General features: G+C 33.0%; 2 protein-coding genes across 2 annotated transcripts; one reads left to right on the top strand and one right to left on the bottom strand.

Annotated features, from left to right (window-relative positions):
* Positions 1–366: 366 nt before the first annotated feature.
* LOC123700402 (gustatory receptor for sugar taste 43a-like) lies at positions 367–6,350 on the bottom strand. Its single transcript, XM_045647612.1, has 10 exons — positions 6,178–6,350; positions 5,646–5,812; positions 5,042–5,186; positions 4,302–4,442; positions 3,811–3,894; positions 3,354–3,545; positions 3,016–3,110; positions 2,233–2,394; positions 919–979; positions 367–428 (listed from the first exon to the last, which is right to left on the bottom strand). Exons 1-10 carry the CDS (start codon positions 6,344–6,346, stop codon positions 367–369), a joined length of 1,278 nt encoding a protein of 425 aa, XP_045503568.1. The 5' UTR covers positions 6,347–6,350.
* A 5,182-nt stretch (positions 6,351–11,532) lies between these two features.
* On the top strand, positions 11,533–16,113 carry LOC123700513. The gene is made up of 3 exons (XM_045647746.1): positions 11,533–11,615; positions 12,394–12,614; positions 12,716–16,113. Exons 1-3 carry the CDS (start codon positions 11,568–11,570, stop codon positions 16,026–16,028), a joined length of 3,582 nt encoding a protein of 1,193 aa, XP_045503702.1. The 5' UTR covers positions 11,533–11,567; the 3' UTR covers positions 16,029–16,113.

The raw sequence follows: 16,113 nt of genomic DNA, 5'->3' as shown, positions 1-16,113 counted from the left end.
CGGGCCTCCCGCCAGCATACCGCCACAGGTACCGCGTTCGGAATAATCGCCTGTGCACACTTAACGATTACACCCGGTATAATAAAACGTTAGTTATCGATATCGATATAGAACTGCGACAGAACACAATAATAATTGGGATGATGAAAATAAATCCTCCCTTGTTCTTGACTAAATACTAACGCTAAAATGCTCATTCATATATTTTATTAAATATGTACTTATAAAGGTAAAGTACTTATTTGAATAAATAAACGCATATGAATTTGAATTTGTGTGTTTTTTGTTGTTAGAAAAATTGTATGTACCTAGTTTATATTAATTATTTACCGTGGGAAAATTATTAACAGGAATATTGTCAATCTGTCACTTCGCATGAACCGTGATAGTATATTCGAAAATGTCTTTCTTATGTGTGTATGTTGCCGCTATAACAAATACATACAAAAAAACATGCAACTTTGGTAACAGAAAAAAAAAACAATGAGAACAATACTTAAATCTTTATTTAAAAAGTAATAGACGCTATGCAAAAGGAAACTGAAGTTATAATGTAATTTATGAATAAAAAAATACATAATTAAGCTACTGTATTTGTTACAGTTATTATTAACACTATTTAAACAATATTTCGTCAAAAAACTGTTCGCTTAGAATCTTCTTTATATATAAAAATGAATCGCAAAATGTGTTGGTAAGCGCATAACTCGAGAACGGCTGAACCGATTTCGATAATTCTTTTTTTATTATATTCCTTGAAGTACGAGGATGGTTCTTATGTAGAGAAAACGTAAACATGTACCACGACGGTGATCAGCTTTCTGTATCCTGCCAGACCGAGACATTTTTTTTCTTCGTCTCCACCGGGAATCGAACCCACGACCCCTCGGTTCTACGCTCATGCGTCAACCACTGTACCAAGGAGGCTGTCGGAGAACTGATACATTATAATAAAATAAGTTAATGCACATCCCAGTACCTGAAAGAAAAAGATAAATTAAAGATAAGGAAATTAGTTTTCGTTAAATTTTACTTGATACTATCACAGTATTACCATATTTCCTACAGTAGTGCGACGAATGTACTTGTGCAGAGAAACGGAGGGGAACTGGCGGGGGTCGGGCGACGCGGGCCGCGTAAAGCAATCACGCTGAGATTGCTTTACCTATCGCGAAAGGACGACGCAGTCGTATTTTTTGTGTAATAATTTTATTATACATAGGTACTTACATATTCTGTTATGGCGCGCACAAACTGTTCCGTTTACGGATGTAAATCTACATTGAAATCCCAGAAGGAAACAATATTTCAGAAAGATTGTATTAATTGTATCTGTTGAATTAAAATCAAAGCTATGTATATGTTGTCCTCATTATTTCCTAATCAGATTGTACATCCCAATGCGAATGCATAACTTAGTTAAATGTTATAATATACAATTAAGAACATCCAAAAATAAAGTGTCCACGTAAATAATATTTAGCAGTGCAATATCTGTAATTATATATTTATGAACAAATAATTACATCAGATTTAATAATCGCAATTATTTTGAATGTACATATGAAATATGAATAAATGATTTCATCATAATACATATTAATAATAATCACAATTGTTTTATTTCCCATTTGTTGCAACCCTAGCGTATTTTCGTGTGGCAGCGTAAGTACCTACGCTGGCGGCGGCATCGCGCGACATCAAAGGCGTTTCCTTACTGTAGGAAATAATATTGTAATACTGTGATACTATAGTAGGTATCGCTAATTTCAAGATTGACTTCATACATACAGGAATAAGCTATTTTTTTAAACCAGCTTACCACCCGCGGCTTCGCCCGCTTTGTCTAAATCCTAAAGCTAAAACCTTTCTCTTGAATTACTCTATTTATTAAAAAAACGGCATCAAAATCCGTTGCGTAGTTTTAAAGATTTAAGCATACATAGGGACAGAGAAAGCGACTTTGTTTTGTACTATGTAGTGACTTAGCGTAAAACTCGAGAACATATAGATGTTCTCGAGTTTTACGATGAGTAGAGATGAGTAGTTTTTTTGGGCTTAGGCCAATTCAGCCATTTTTGTTCAGTTTTTGTAAAGGCAATAATTATAGCACAGAATGTCTGCTGGGGCAGCTTGTTTTAAATATAAATGCAGCATCGTTTGTTTCCAGATGCCGATTTTTTTAACTAAATATTAATTGGGACAATAATCTTACATGAAACAACTTTATACCTTGATTACCAAAAGCCTATCGAGAGTGAATAAATTAAGAGGAGAAATCGTGACGTCATTCAATTCAATTGTGCGCTTCAAAAGATCCAATTCGTTCAAAATAGGATCATATTCACTCCAAAAATATGCGAGTTGGTTTATCAGTTTCATGGACTCTTCCATCTGTAAAAGATAATACGTGCACATATATATTATGAATGAATACACACGAAGAAACAGTGTTAAAGTAAGGTTTATTCTAACGATAATTATTTGGAAGACTTAAATTGCTTCCATAGTTTTTGTAAAGTTAATTTAAGAGTATAGGTTGAGCTTCTCATATTATGTCTATGGCTAAAGTATGCCGAAGTCTGATGGCGCGCATAGCAAAAAAATAATAAGTTACTTAACTATACCTATAATACTAGCTTTCCGCCCACGGATTCGTAGTCAAAGAAAAACCCGCTTATTTCCCGTTCCTATCCTATATCCTTTCTCAAGTCGCAAATCTCGAGGTATATCTGTGCCAAATCGCAGCCAAATCGGTTCAAGATTCAGTGGTTGAGGCGTGAAGAAGAGACAGACAGACTTTCGCATTTATAATATTAATTACCTTGTTAGGTCTATGTCAAGGGCAGTAGGTATTATGGCACTAGACAATAAACATAGAGTCAGTCTAGGTACTTACCTAGACTACTTAGTAATAACCATGTAATAACTTACCAGAATCAATGCAATATTTACAAGTCTAATGAAGACTGCGTTCATGTCTAACTAAAATTGAATATATTTTAACGAATTTACCTGTTCATGAGTGCGATGACAAGGTTCTATTATTAATAAAATTCTACAAAAATGAAAAACTGCCCATGAAGTTAGTGAAATGGTGTCGAATTCACCTGAAAACAATATTATTATTATGAAAACAAAAAACCCGACTACTAATTTATGTAGCCTATAATATCACTATCACAACTAGCGCTTAGACAACCGTCAAAACGCAAAGGAATAGAATCCGCTAGCGATACTAATTGTCAAAACGTATATCTGCCCCTTACCCCACTAGGGGACATGGGACTTCACACTACCTTATAGTAAAGAGCATGTGGAGATCAAAAATATTTATTCCATTTTAATCTTACCCATACAACATAATGTCAACAGAATCACATATCCGTATGTTGTCAAACGACTTATAACCAACAACAAAGATAATAAGACGGACAGACCGTCACACCGCCCGATAGTTTTAATAGTATCAACAACAAATAAATATGATGAAGCATATGAACGAATCTCTGAAGCAACCTTTGCTAATTGTGTATCATGATAACCTAAAAACAAAAAGATAAAAACATAGAGATATAATTTTTTTTTAATTTTTAGTGAGAGTTATGGAGACAGACAGACAGCGGAGGCTTAGTAATAGGGTCCCGTTTTATGCTTTGGGTACGGAACCCTAAAAACTAAACAATAAGAATAAGAACAAACTATACTTGGATTGTTATGATGAATGTTCCTTTATAGAAATTGTTTTTCAATAATATCTGAGTAGTAACGTATCTTCACTTATATAATATGGGAAAATATAAACATTACCTTTTCTCAGAAACGGTCGGTAAGAAAAATCCGAGACATCTATATTAAATTCATCACGAATCTTTAAATAATCTTCTCTTTTATCTGAAATGATTACAAGTATCGATTCAAAAAGTTATCTAATGTAGAAATATTAATAACTAATACTCCTATTATAAAATATGTATAATTTTACAATCACTCCTCCGCTCTTATTGGTTTTAGAGTGATGATATATAGCCTATACCTATATGCTTCCTCGATAAATTAAAAATGGACTATAAAACAGTGAAATTCCGTGTTAAATCGGATCCCTGGTTCCTGAGATTAGCACGTTCAACAAAATAAACAAACTCTTCTGCTTTATATTATTCAATACAAATTATGTTTATTTTACAATTATTATTCTTATAAATATTACCAAAACATTCGGGTATTTAACCTTAATGCAATCAATAAGAAAATTAATGATTAGCTGCTTCCTTCAACGATGAAACAATACAAGTACTTACCAACTTGCAACTTCATAAGACCCGTATTAATATAAACCAATACAAAATATATTAATATTATTAATAAACCATTAAGCACAGTGAGGATATTCACAATAACAGATATTGTACTGTGTGATATAATTTCCATAACTACTTGCCCTGTAAATAATAGAAAGATTACAAATAACTAAATAAATAGTGTTTTTAATCAAATATTTAATTTATGAGGATACTTGACTAGATTGGTGGAAAGTGGTCAACCTAGAGCAGTGATGGCTCAGTAGTAAGCCCTGGTATTTAAAAATCAATTAGTCGAGTGCTCGAGACCAGGCGAGCATGGCGGAAATAATTTAAATTTATCTGCACACATGGATAAATCAGCACCGCTCTGAACGGTGAAGGAACTCATATTGAGGAAACCACCGCACTCTGGTTGATGACGATGATGATGATGATGATAATGACGACAACCTCAATTCTCAAACAAGTGTTTTATGATTATATTTAGATGCATATTCAAACGCATCTAAATAAAATCATAAAAACAAAATATTAAGGGGTGAAGTGCATACAGATGATGTAATAAAAGACTGTAAGATTTGATGACCTATACATGCAAAAATGATAATGATATATATGTCTATATTAATCAGTATTTAATTGATGTAGGTATTATTTTTATATATTAACGATAAAATTTTTAAATATTTAAGTAATTTGATTTATTGCTTATCTTTAAAAATGAAAGTGAAACTTACACTCAAAACAATTATTTTCATAGCACACGATTAAGTTCAGATTCACGATCAACAACAGGTATAATAACGCAATAAATATTGTAAGTATAAATCTGATGATTAAACATTTTCTTGAGGAAATCGACCCTTTTGATACACCACAAATCTAAAAATAGAAACGTCTTATTAACTTTATTAGATCAGTTAATGAATATAGTGAAGATTTTTTAGAGACACACACTATTCATATAGTCCACTCTTATTTATTGAAGGTAACAGATAACCTGAAGATAATGTAATGAAACTGGTCGTAGTTTTTATAATAAAAAAAGGGTGCGTGTACTAGTGTACACACGTAAGAAGTGAAACCTCTTTATGACCTTTTTTCAAAAAATAATATATATATGCTACTTTACAGAAAAATTCGTCGAATCATGCGTGGTAGGGATAAGAAAAAGATGGCGCGTAACGGAAAAATGTCACGCGTAACGAAAAAATGTTACACTAAATTTTTTTCCAACCCCGATAAAGAAGTTTCACTTCAATTAAATAAAAATGCAGTTCCAACTTCCATCTAGAGGAGTTCAATCATCAATACAATATTAATTTTATCGTTAATATTTACCTTTTCCAATCCATTAAAATATTCTATCCACCGTGGTAACCGATCTATGTTTTTATAAACTTCCCAGTTAATTAAAATTAAACTGATTAAAATATTTAGAAGTCTTGGTATTTTAAAGATTTCGTATTTGTTGGCATGGTGAAGTGTACCCGCAACAAACATAATATCTGATGTGCTCAGCCCTATTCAGAGAGCGGTATCCGCTAACGCCGAGAATAGCGGTAACCCGATGGCACGCGATTAAATCTCTTACATAGTATGTTTTAAAGACTCTAATCGCGTACCTATCTGGGTGTACCGATGTATTTTGGGAAGGGACAGACTCCTGAAACACAGCAAAATTCGCATACAAGCAATATTAGGAGCCTGGGGTCTATATTTTGTATAATTCAATGAGCATTACTACAATAGGTAATAATGTAATGTAAAACAATAATAATGTTAGATATAACAGCTCACATATTTTTTTTACTTTTCATACCATATTAGTCTCTAAACGAATGACTTATAAAAAAAATATTATATTACAAACCTAAGAATATTGCTGCCATTAAGCTATAGATGTAAAAACATTTAGAGAATGCCAAATCTTTAGAAGATTGAATTGGTGCAACTGCGAACCATTTCGACACTCCGAGACTTTGCTTAAATATTTCTTGAAAAACTGCAACTTTATAAGTCTTTGCTGAGTGATCTGTCATGATGTATCTTGGATCTGTTAATAATAATGTCTTTTTAATGTATGAAATATGATCAAATTATAAATTAGGTTAAAAATTCTAAGAACCTGAATGAGCAATTTTATAATAATATGTAAAATAAACGATGAAGTTTGACATACCTATAATATGATAAAATAAAACTCTGACTATGGATACGGGTTCAGAAATAAAACTTTGAGTTAAGTGTACGACTATAGATAATCATGCTACATTCTATAATGGTACTACGGAATTAAGAATTTTAATGGAATGATAAATGTAAAAGATACAACAGTTGCATTAAAAATGATCAATTAGGTACCTTGTTTATTTTTATTTTGCATACATCAACATATTATTATAGCAGACAACATATTATTGATTTTGATGTAAGAATAAAACTTGGAGTTTTCAGAAATTATTACAATTTTTGTAAAAAATAATTACCTACAATCTTACTAAGAACATTCACTGTTACACGAAATAAGTTTTTTGTTTCATTGTTTCTTACTAAACTAATAATTGGAACTTAAAAGGTTTCCTCAGAAATATTCAACCGTAACGAACTATAATAATTATTATACATAATAAAACTTTAACAAACAAATAATGTTCATCTATCATTATGATATTTTTCGTGTTTATATTGAGTAACTACTTACATATTTTTTATAAAGGATAATAATTCGTAGTTTTTTCTGGTGTTTGATTTTGCGCGAGTAACTGCTACTGATATACTACTGATACTAGCTGCGCTCCGCGGTTTTACCCGCAGTACTCCGCTCCTGTTGGTCTTAGCGGGATGATCTATACATATAATAAAATCGTAGGAAAGTCAAAACTGTACATTAAATATTTTTTTAAAAGAATACATAATCCATGATCTATAATCGATATAGAAGCCAAAAATATAGATTTTAGAATTTTTGTCTGTTTGTCTGTTTGTCGGTTTGTCTGTTTGTCGGTTTGTCTGTTTGTCTGTATGTATTTCCGAGCTAATCTCAGAAATTACTGCATAGATTAACTTCAAATTTTGCATTAATGTTCCTGAGAGGTCGGGTGAGGATAGTTTAAACATATTATCATGATATCACCTTCGGGGGAGGAGCTGTGGACCTTTATTTTTCTTACATATTCCGTGTACTACGACAGCGTACAATCTAAAGACTCATGTTTAAATGTTGGTTTCGAGTAAGCCATGCTATTATCTAGCTTTACAAAATAAAAACTATGTCATCTACGTAATTTGGGTAGAGAAACAGTTTAATGAATTAAATAGTATAAAGACAAATTTGAAACAGCGCCATCTATTGAGATTTCATTAAAATCAAATCAATTTACATAATATTAACGCTTCTTGCAAATTTATAATTTAAATATTATGATGTTGGTGGGGTTTTTTATTTGTATCTTTTTAACCCATGTCTTCCCAGAGTCCACTTCAGGTGCTTATATTTTATGTGAAGTGAGGGTAGATGTTTATTATTTGATGTCAAACAAGACACCATTTAACAGTTAATGATGAAATTCTATTTTTATGTATAACACGCCCAAAGAAGGTCACTTTACTTCTTGATAAAATTTTATTTGTTAGTAGCTTTTTAATAAAATTAGGTAAAGATATCTTTTGATTTTTTTATTTACAGATTCATAAAAATTGATGATTTGCGTGAGGATGTAGTAGAAATTAGTATCCTTGCGCGTGGTCAATTGTTGACTAAAGTTAATGTACAATCATTGGAAGAATCTTGGGTAGTTTTAGAGTATATTTTTCGGGAATGAGAGAAGGGGCAGCCAACCACGTATCAGCGTGCGTGCGTGAGAATCTACCTACGTTTTAGTACCATAAAAAAATGTAATTTTGAAACGTAAATATTGCACTCACAACTACTGTACAAGTATGATTTTAATTCGTGTTTTAATGTTATCTGATTGTTTTATAAGTATATTATATTATCGTTATGGCTATCGCGGTACAGATCGTACTGGGATAGTACATATTATTTATCAATTTAATATACGTACCACACCAAGTAAAATATTTACAATCATACCAAATGGATTAACGCGGTATGTACATAAGGCGGTCTTATCGCTTACTAGCGATCTCTTCCAGACTGCCCAAGGTAAGAGATAAAGAATTATACTCATGATCCAGCAATTTTCAACTGAAAAAGAAGTTTTTCTGTAATTAGTACATAGGTAGTTGTTTCATTTATTTATTTTAAATACCTAATTTTACTTTTAATATTTGCCCATTTGCATTACATTCAGCGTCCATAAAACTTATAAAAATTTAATGTTTATTTCTGTCTATTAAAAAAGCTCCTTTTTAGATATAAATAACAAAAACAACTTTTTTATTAAAATTTAGTACCTTGGGAAGATATTATCTATGTGTTAATAGAACAATACATATAGGAAATTATGTTACGATTTTATACAATGAAAATAGGTAAAAAATAATTAGCAGGTGTTATTATTAAATTGATCCCGAACCCAAAATTGCAGTTAATTTTTTTTTTGTCATTTAGTGTTTATAATTTCATGTCAATTGGTTCATTAATAAAAAAAATTATGATCATTTAAATAATCACGGCGAACATTTGCTAAGGCATTCATATACAGGGTGTAATCGTTAATCGTTAAGTGTGCTTTTGTGCTTTTTGATATTTCTCGATTTTTTTTAAATAAATTAATTTAAATAAATCGAGAAATATAATATCTTTTTGATATTTCTCGATTTTTTTTAAATAAATTAATTTAAATAAATCGAGAAATATCAAAAAAAATATCTTTAAACCCTCCCATACATTAAGTACATATGAAAATTGAAATATGAATAATGAAATCCCTTATACATTTAATATGAAAGATTTTAGCTTTCTTTTTCTTTTTTTGGTTGTCTGCTTTAATTACTTCGCAAATTTGAAGTGGCATTTTCCACGCTTTTTCCGGACATTTTTACGCATTTTCCGGATATTTTCCGGACATTTCCCAGGCATTTTCCAGGCATTTTCCGGACATTTTCACGCATTTTCCGGATATTTTCCGGGAATTTTCTGGGTATTTCACAGAATTTTTCCGGGAATTTTCCAGACATCTCCCAGGCATTTTCCGGGGATTTTCCAGGCATTTTCCACGCTTTTCCCGGACACTTTCACGCATTTTCCGGATATTTTCCAGATATTTTCCAGGCATTTCCCCGGCATTTTCCGGACATTTCCCTGACATTTTCCGGCGATTATCCAGGCATTTTCTACGCTTTTTTCCGGACATGTTCACGCATTTTCCTGGCATTTTTGGAGATTTTCCAGGCTTTTCCCGGACATTTTTACGCATTTTCCGGATATTTTCCGGACATTTTTCGGGTATTTCCCGGACATTATCACACATTTTCCGGTTATTTTCCGGGATTTTCCCAGGCATTTTCCGGGGATTTTCCAGGCATTTCCCATGCTTTTCCCGGACATTTTCACGCATTTTCCGGATATTTTCCACATATTTTCCAGGCATTTCCCCGGTATTTTCCGGACATTTCCCTGACATTTTCCGGGGATTATCCAAGCATTTTCTACGCTTTTTTCCGGACATGTTCACGCATTTTCTGGGGATTTTCCAGGCATTTTCCACGCGTTTTCCGGACATTTTCACGCATTTTCCGGATATTTTCCGGGAATTTTCTGGGTATTTCCCAGATATTTTCCGGGGATTTTCCACGCATTTTCCGGATATTTTCCAGATATTTTCCAGGCATTTCCCCGGCATTTTCCGGACATTTCCCTGACATTTTCCGGGGATTATCCAGGCATTTTCCACGCTTTTTTCCGGACATGTTCACGCATTTTCCGGGGATTTTCCAGGCATTTTCCAGGCTTTTTCCGGATATTTTCCAGACATTTCCCAGTCATTTTCCTGGCATTTTTGGAGATTTTCCAGGCTTTTCCCGGACATTTTTACGCATTTTCATACATTTTCCGGGGATTTTCCAGGCATTTCCACGCTTTTCCCGGACATTTTCACGCATTTTCCGGATATTTTCCGGACATTTTCACACATTTTCCGGGGGATTTTCCAGATATTTTACAGGCATTTTCCGGATATCCCCGGAGAATGCCCTGGATTTCCGGAAAGTATGTAAGTTTTTTAGCTTAGATTAGTAATAAATTCTATTAACAATTCTTTGAATTGTTTATTGTAGTACGTGTTTACTAAATAATTGTATGAAAAGTAGTAACTACTATGCAGTCGCTATTCCACGCGGACGAAGTCGCGGGCACAGCTAGTAATAATATATTATAGCCATAGCCTTCGCGGCGGCCTTAGGTGGCAATTGCGTGGCACTTGCATGGCACTTACATCAGTGTTGAAACAATCCTTTTAAAAAAGCAAATATCAGTTCCAATGTAAAAAAAGTTGTTGCCTGTAAAAATAGAAAGGCAAATGTGCATTACAACTGTATACAATATGACGTTTATAAACGGCGTTCTACATTTAATCGGGTTCTTATGATTAAATGTAGTCTTATGAAGGTCAAATTTAATAACAATTCGAACCAGAATATGAAATTTTCTATAATATTACCTACACTATGAAAGAAGTAAAGGATACATTATTAACCAAATTATGAAGTCTTTCAAATAAGAAATAAATTGACCGCAATATTTTAAATGTGTGGATGCTCAACCAATAATTAATATTCTTATAAATGAGTAAATGACTAGCTTTCCGCCTGCGGCCTCGCCCGCTTTTTCAAAGAAAAACCCGCACAGTTCCCGTTCCCGTGGGATTTCCGGGATAAAACCTAGCCTATGTTGCTCAGTGAAGATGCAGCTTTCTAATGGTGAAAGAATTTTTGATATCGGTCCAGTAGTTTATGCTTGAAAACCATACATATATACATACATACATAGTTACAAACCTTTCTTTTTTATAATATTAGTATAGAAGGATTCTGCTATAGTATCAATAATGACACTTCACGCAAATTAATGCAAAAGCAAAATATAACCGTATAGGAATAATTATCATACTTATAGGTATCTCTTAAAAGTTAAATCGGAAAAGTCACGTATTCCTCTCAAATCACATAATTGATGTTATATCAATGTTTTATAATCAGTAATAAGATAGATGATAAGATCTTTTCTATATAATAAAGGTTAAATCTCAAATTATTATTTTAATTATAAATTAATGTCGGATCTAACCGACTTGTGAAATGTGGAAGTGTGTGGGATTATTGCTCTTTTTAGGGCAATGGATTTTAGTGAGTATTTATACACTTTATAGTTTTCAGTTAAACTTAGTTAATTTATTTATTTTTTAAGCTATTGCATAGCTTCTATCGCGGGCCTTGAGCGCGGGGACCGAATCCAGAAATTCCGTAACTAAAAAACCTCACGCTCCCCACTCCGACGGGCACGGAGGTGTGGCTTGAAGGCATGCAATAGCTTTACCGCGGCAGTCCCCGGTGGCCACACGTCTTTTTTACTTTTTATACGTTGTTAAAGTCACAGTTTATATTTGAAAATAGTTTTAAAACAGTTACAAAAGTGAGTCTATTAAAATTATCCTCCATCGAAAAAGAAACGAAAATTCACGACCAGTCTACTCGACTGGCCGGCAGTTACCTAAGCGGCGCATTCAAACAAACAAACAAACTCTTCAGCTTTATAATATTAGTATAGATTAAACCAGATCTACAAAAATATGTTATTACAGATTAAATAGAACAAATAAATTATTATCTCGCAAATTGAATTGCCAATATAGGAAACAATATTTTTAATACTTTTATCGCGTCACCTATTTCCTTGACTTAAATTTCTCAGTAACATTACTGTCGACTCAGATGATTTTCATTCGTCTCTGCTTGCATTAGGATAATAACTGTCAAACATTTGAAAAACTTACAAAAAATATGTACCAGCGCAGAGCCTGGTTGTCGAGCTAGTAATTTTTAAATTTCAATGTGCTAACGATATCAACTATACTGAAATCGTAAATCAATAATTGTAATTTAGATTTTTATTCTACTCCTAAAGGTATCCTCAGAACCAGTGACAACCGACGAAGAAATATCCCGATATGTCCGAAAAGCAGGAGACTGTTGTCCATGCCCTACATCACGACATAGTGATACGGACCTTAGTGCATCGGAAAATGTTAACACCATGACCTGTCCTTGTAACTCACGCAATGATGATTCAGACACAGCATCATCTATTTTTTCACCAGTTTTCAGCGCCACAAAGTCTTTTGCAAGGTAACGTATCAATTTTAAACTTAACGTAGAATATTTAGTTTCAGATTTAATAATTATTTATCAATAATAATTTACAACATTTAAATTCTTAACATTTACAGACAAATTGAAAAAAATGGAGAATTAAAGCCACTTCTTGAACCAGAAGTTGATCTTGCGTCATCTGTATTAGAAACTTTACGGCAAGCTACTGAAGAAGAATATAAAGAAGCGCTCGCTCGAGATGCTGCAAGAAGTGCAATACAAAGCTTAGACCCTGATGCGTTGATGGATGATGTAGTCGCTATAGTCAGTCCAGCAGATGCACGAGAAAGCATGGATATGGATACCGTTCCAGAAGCATCTAATAATCAAGAAAGTAGATGTGTTTATCCTTCATCTGGCGATTATGGTAATATTAATATTCTAGGCAGAAGTTCATTGTCTAGCTTAAGTAACTCTTTGTCTGGACCATTAGATTTAAACTATGCGCCAAGTAACTTATATAACAATTTAAATATACCCAATACATTAGAATTACCTGGAAGGACCCTTCAAGCGTTTCCTTTTTCTCCTAGTGGAAATCGAGGTCGTTTCCTCCCATTTAATAGACTGAATCCCTTTACAATAAATACACGACAACCTGCACTTAATATAAGACAGTTATTAAATGCACGAAGGCCTTTAGATTTGGATAATCTTATGAACTTGAGAGATGTTGAACTTATTCCTCCACGAAAAGTATCAATTGCGAGAAAACCTACGACTATGCATCCTGAAGAAATTGCTTATAAAATGAAAAATCCTATTTTTGAACCTGCCATTGATGCAAGCAATAATGTTCTGAGCAAGATTCAAAACATAGAAAATATTGATGATACGGGAGATTGTTCACCTGAAAGAAGTAAATTGAATCAAAATAATAATATTCATACCAAAATTTTAAATAATATACCATCACCACAAGAATCGAATATTGTTCAAAGCAATTTTGATAAACAGCAAACTTATGACAGTCAAAAACATATAGTGCCCGAACACAATAATTATTTAGTGCCGCAAACTGAATGTCTTGATAAAAATCCGTCTCTGGGTGGTAACTCCCTCCGGGAACACGATCCCTTAACTGGTGAAAGTCGTAACAGCATAAACATGCTAACATCACCAAATGAGTCAAATATGGAAAATAATGTTAAACCTGAAACTAATTATCTTTCTCAGCAAAATTATGTGAGAGAAGTTTCCTCTGCATCAGAAGATGGCACTGGTACACAGCGTTCCAATGGTATATCATCCATAAAATATGACGTGTTAAAAACATTGGAAGATTTTAGACAAGCTAATACCATGATGCATGAAAATTTACGATCTAGCTTAGATAATGTATTAAATGTTGATAAAAAAGGAAGCGCTATTGACGACAAACATTTTCCTAATAGCATAATGGATAAACATGTACATTTGAAAGAAGACCGTTCAAGTGCTTCATTCAAAGATAATCTTAGCATGGAAGATTTACAACATATGTCTGACAAGATACTTTTAAAGAATAATGATGTAGAAAGCACTCAAAAATCAAATGAAATCTCTCATGATATGAAGCAAGACGTTCGCACAGGAATGAATATTAATGAACATTATAGAACACCCGCAAATGTTGAAGAAAGTAATATTGATCTTCAAAGAGATTCGACGAATCTTGAATGTGTCATACACGATGATACAAACAGTAGTCCACAACGGTTGTATAAAGACAGTAATGAAATGAATGTAGCAGCAAGTGAACCTATCAATACCAGTTATAGATCAAATCAATATTCGTATAATATTCCAAATAGAAAAAATAATTTCAGAAATCCGATGGTAGAGGACCCTTTAGAAGATATAAATCTTGACATATTTCAGTATCAACCAACTTTAAAAGAAAAGGATGGTGTAAAGCAACTTCCATTACCTAAATTTAACATGAAATCTTATAAAACACAATTACCCATTCCAAATTCCTTAGATTTAAAACCTGTCAAATTACAAAAGTCATTCCGAAAAGGTAGTAACATATTAGGTGCTACTTTAACAATGAAACCACATGCAACACAAAGGTCTTTTGGATTAAAAAAAAATAAAATGAGGTCTCCAGAAACTGAACCCAATGGTTTAGGAATACCAGACATTGATGAGATACGATCTTTTTTAGAAAACAATGTTCCAAACATTTTAAACTTACCTCTCCTGGGCGTTGGTTCCGATAATAATTGTGAATATCCATCAGGCATGAGATCAGATATTACAAATAATAATCTAAGGTCATTTAGGGAAGAGACAATAACAAATGTTCAAGAAAGTTTAGGTAAAACTTTCAAAGAAGCTAAAGGAGGAAATAGTAGATATTCTCCACTGCTAAGAGATACAGTTTTAAATCCTACTGATATTATTGAAACAATCGATGAAGCGCATGAAAATGCTAATAATAAATTACGTAATTTCCAAGCAGATTTAAATGATAGACTAAAAAAACTTCATCAAAGTTTAATGAGTCGGTCAAGAACTCCATCGTCAGTCTTTCAACAACGCGAACGCACAGCGTATCTTGAGCCAAACAGAATAAATAAAAAATACAATCCAAAAACATCATTATCTATTAATTCAAGAGACAACACAAACAAATCTACATTAAGATCTGTATTAGATAAAAATGATAAGTCAAGACTGTCTTCTTCAAAACAAAATCCCTCACTTTCATCTCCAAGTTCTCGTGCTTCAAATGGCATTTCATCAAGTAGACCTATAACGACAAACAAGGGAACTGACAATTTACGTTTCGGACAAAAAGTAGATTCAAAACGGCCGCTACCTTTACACGAAAGATTGAAGTTAGCAAGAGAAAGCAAGGGAATTATTTCTTTCACTACTACAAAGAGACCACCAACAGTGGAATCGTTGCCGAAAATTAAACCGTTGTCTTCTCGAAATCCCATAGAGTTACCAAAAAAAGATACCCGACCAAATCAATCAAGGTGGGTTTTACCGGAATCGAATTCTTCAGCAAGAAAACAAACAAGCAGGGAGCCAAAAACTTCTCCCAGTGAAATTACCTATACGAAAACACTACCTAAAACATCATGCGATGAAAATAATGTTCAAACATTAGGTGAATCACAAGGTAGAAGTTCAGGGTCAACGACAGGAACGAGTCCAAGAAGGTCCAATAAAAAATCTGCCTTGCCTAATATTGCTGAAAATGCATTCTTATCGAAGGTGAAAGAAGCTGTGTCTCCTAAGCATTTAACGCGCCCGCTTTCAAGAAACAACAACTATGATATACCTTCTAACGATGATGTTATTCCATCTCCTTCAGAAGTCCAAAGATTAAATATTGAACCATCTAATGTTAATGGAATATCATTCGATTGCAAAATGGTTTGCTCGAAGAATTGAGAAGCGATTGAAAAATAGTATTTAGTATTTTTTGTATAAGTTGTAAATATTTATATTTAGTTGAACAGAATAAAAGTACGTAATA

This window comes from Colias croceus, chromosome 19 (assembly GCF_905220415.1).
Source record: "Colias croceus chromosome 19, ilColCroc2.1".
Taxonomy (NCBI): Eukaryota; Metazoa; Arthropoda; class Insecta; order Lepidoptera; family Pieridae; genus Colias; species Colias croceus.
The sequence above is the reverse complement of the archived record's forward strand: the minus strand, read 5'-3'. Positions and strand labels throughout refer to the sequence as shown.

Excerpts from the sequence above, each read along its gene's own strand:
- LOC123700402 (XM_045647612.1), bottom strand. The coding sequence starts at position 6,346 with ATGACAGATCACTCAGCAAAGACTTATAAAGTTGCAGTTTTTCAAGAA. Across the intron at positions 5,813-6,177 it reads AATGGCAGCAATATTCTTAG|ATATTATGTTTGTTGCGGGT; the intron begins GTTTGTAATATA and ends TGAGCACATCAG. Across the intron at positions 2,395-3,015 it reads GTCATCGCACTCATGAACAG|ATGGAAGAGTCCATGAAACT; the intron begins GTAAATTCGTTA and ends TATCTTTTACAG.
- LOC123700513 (XM_045647746.1), top strand. The coding sequence starts at position 11,568 with ATGTGGAAGTGTGTGGGATTATTGCTCTTTTTAGGGCAATGGATTTTA. Across the intron at positions 11,616-12,393 it reads TTTTAGGGCAATGGATTTTA|GTATCCTCAGAACCAGTGAC; the intron begins GTGAGTATTTAT and ends CTACTCCTAAAG. Across the intron at positions 12,615-12,715 it reads GCCACAAAGTCTTTTGCAAG|ACAAATTGAAAAAAATGGAG; the intron begins GTAACGTATCAA and ends TAACATTTACAG.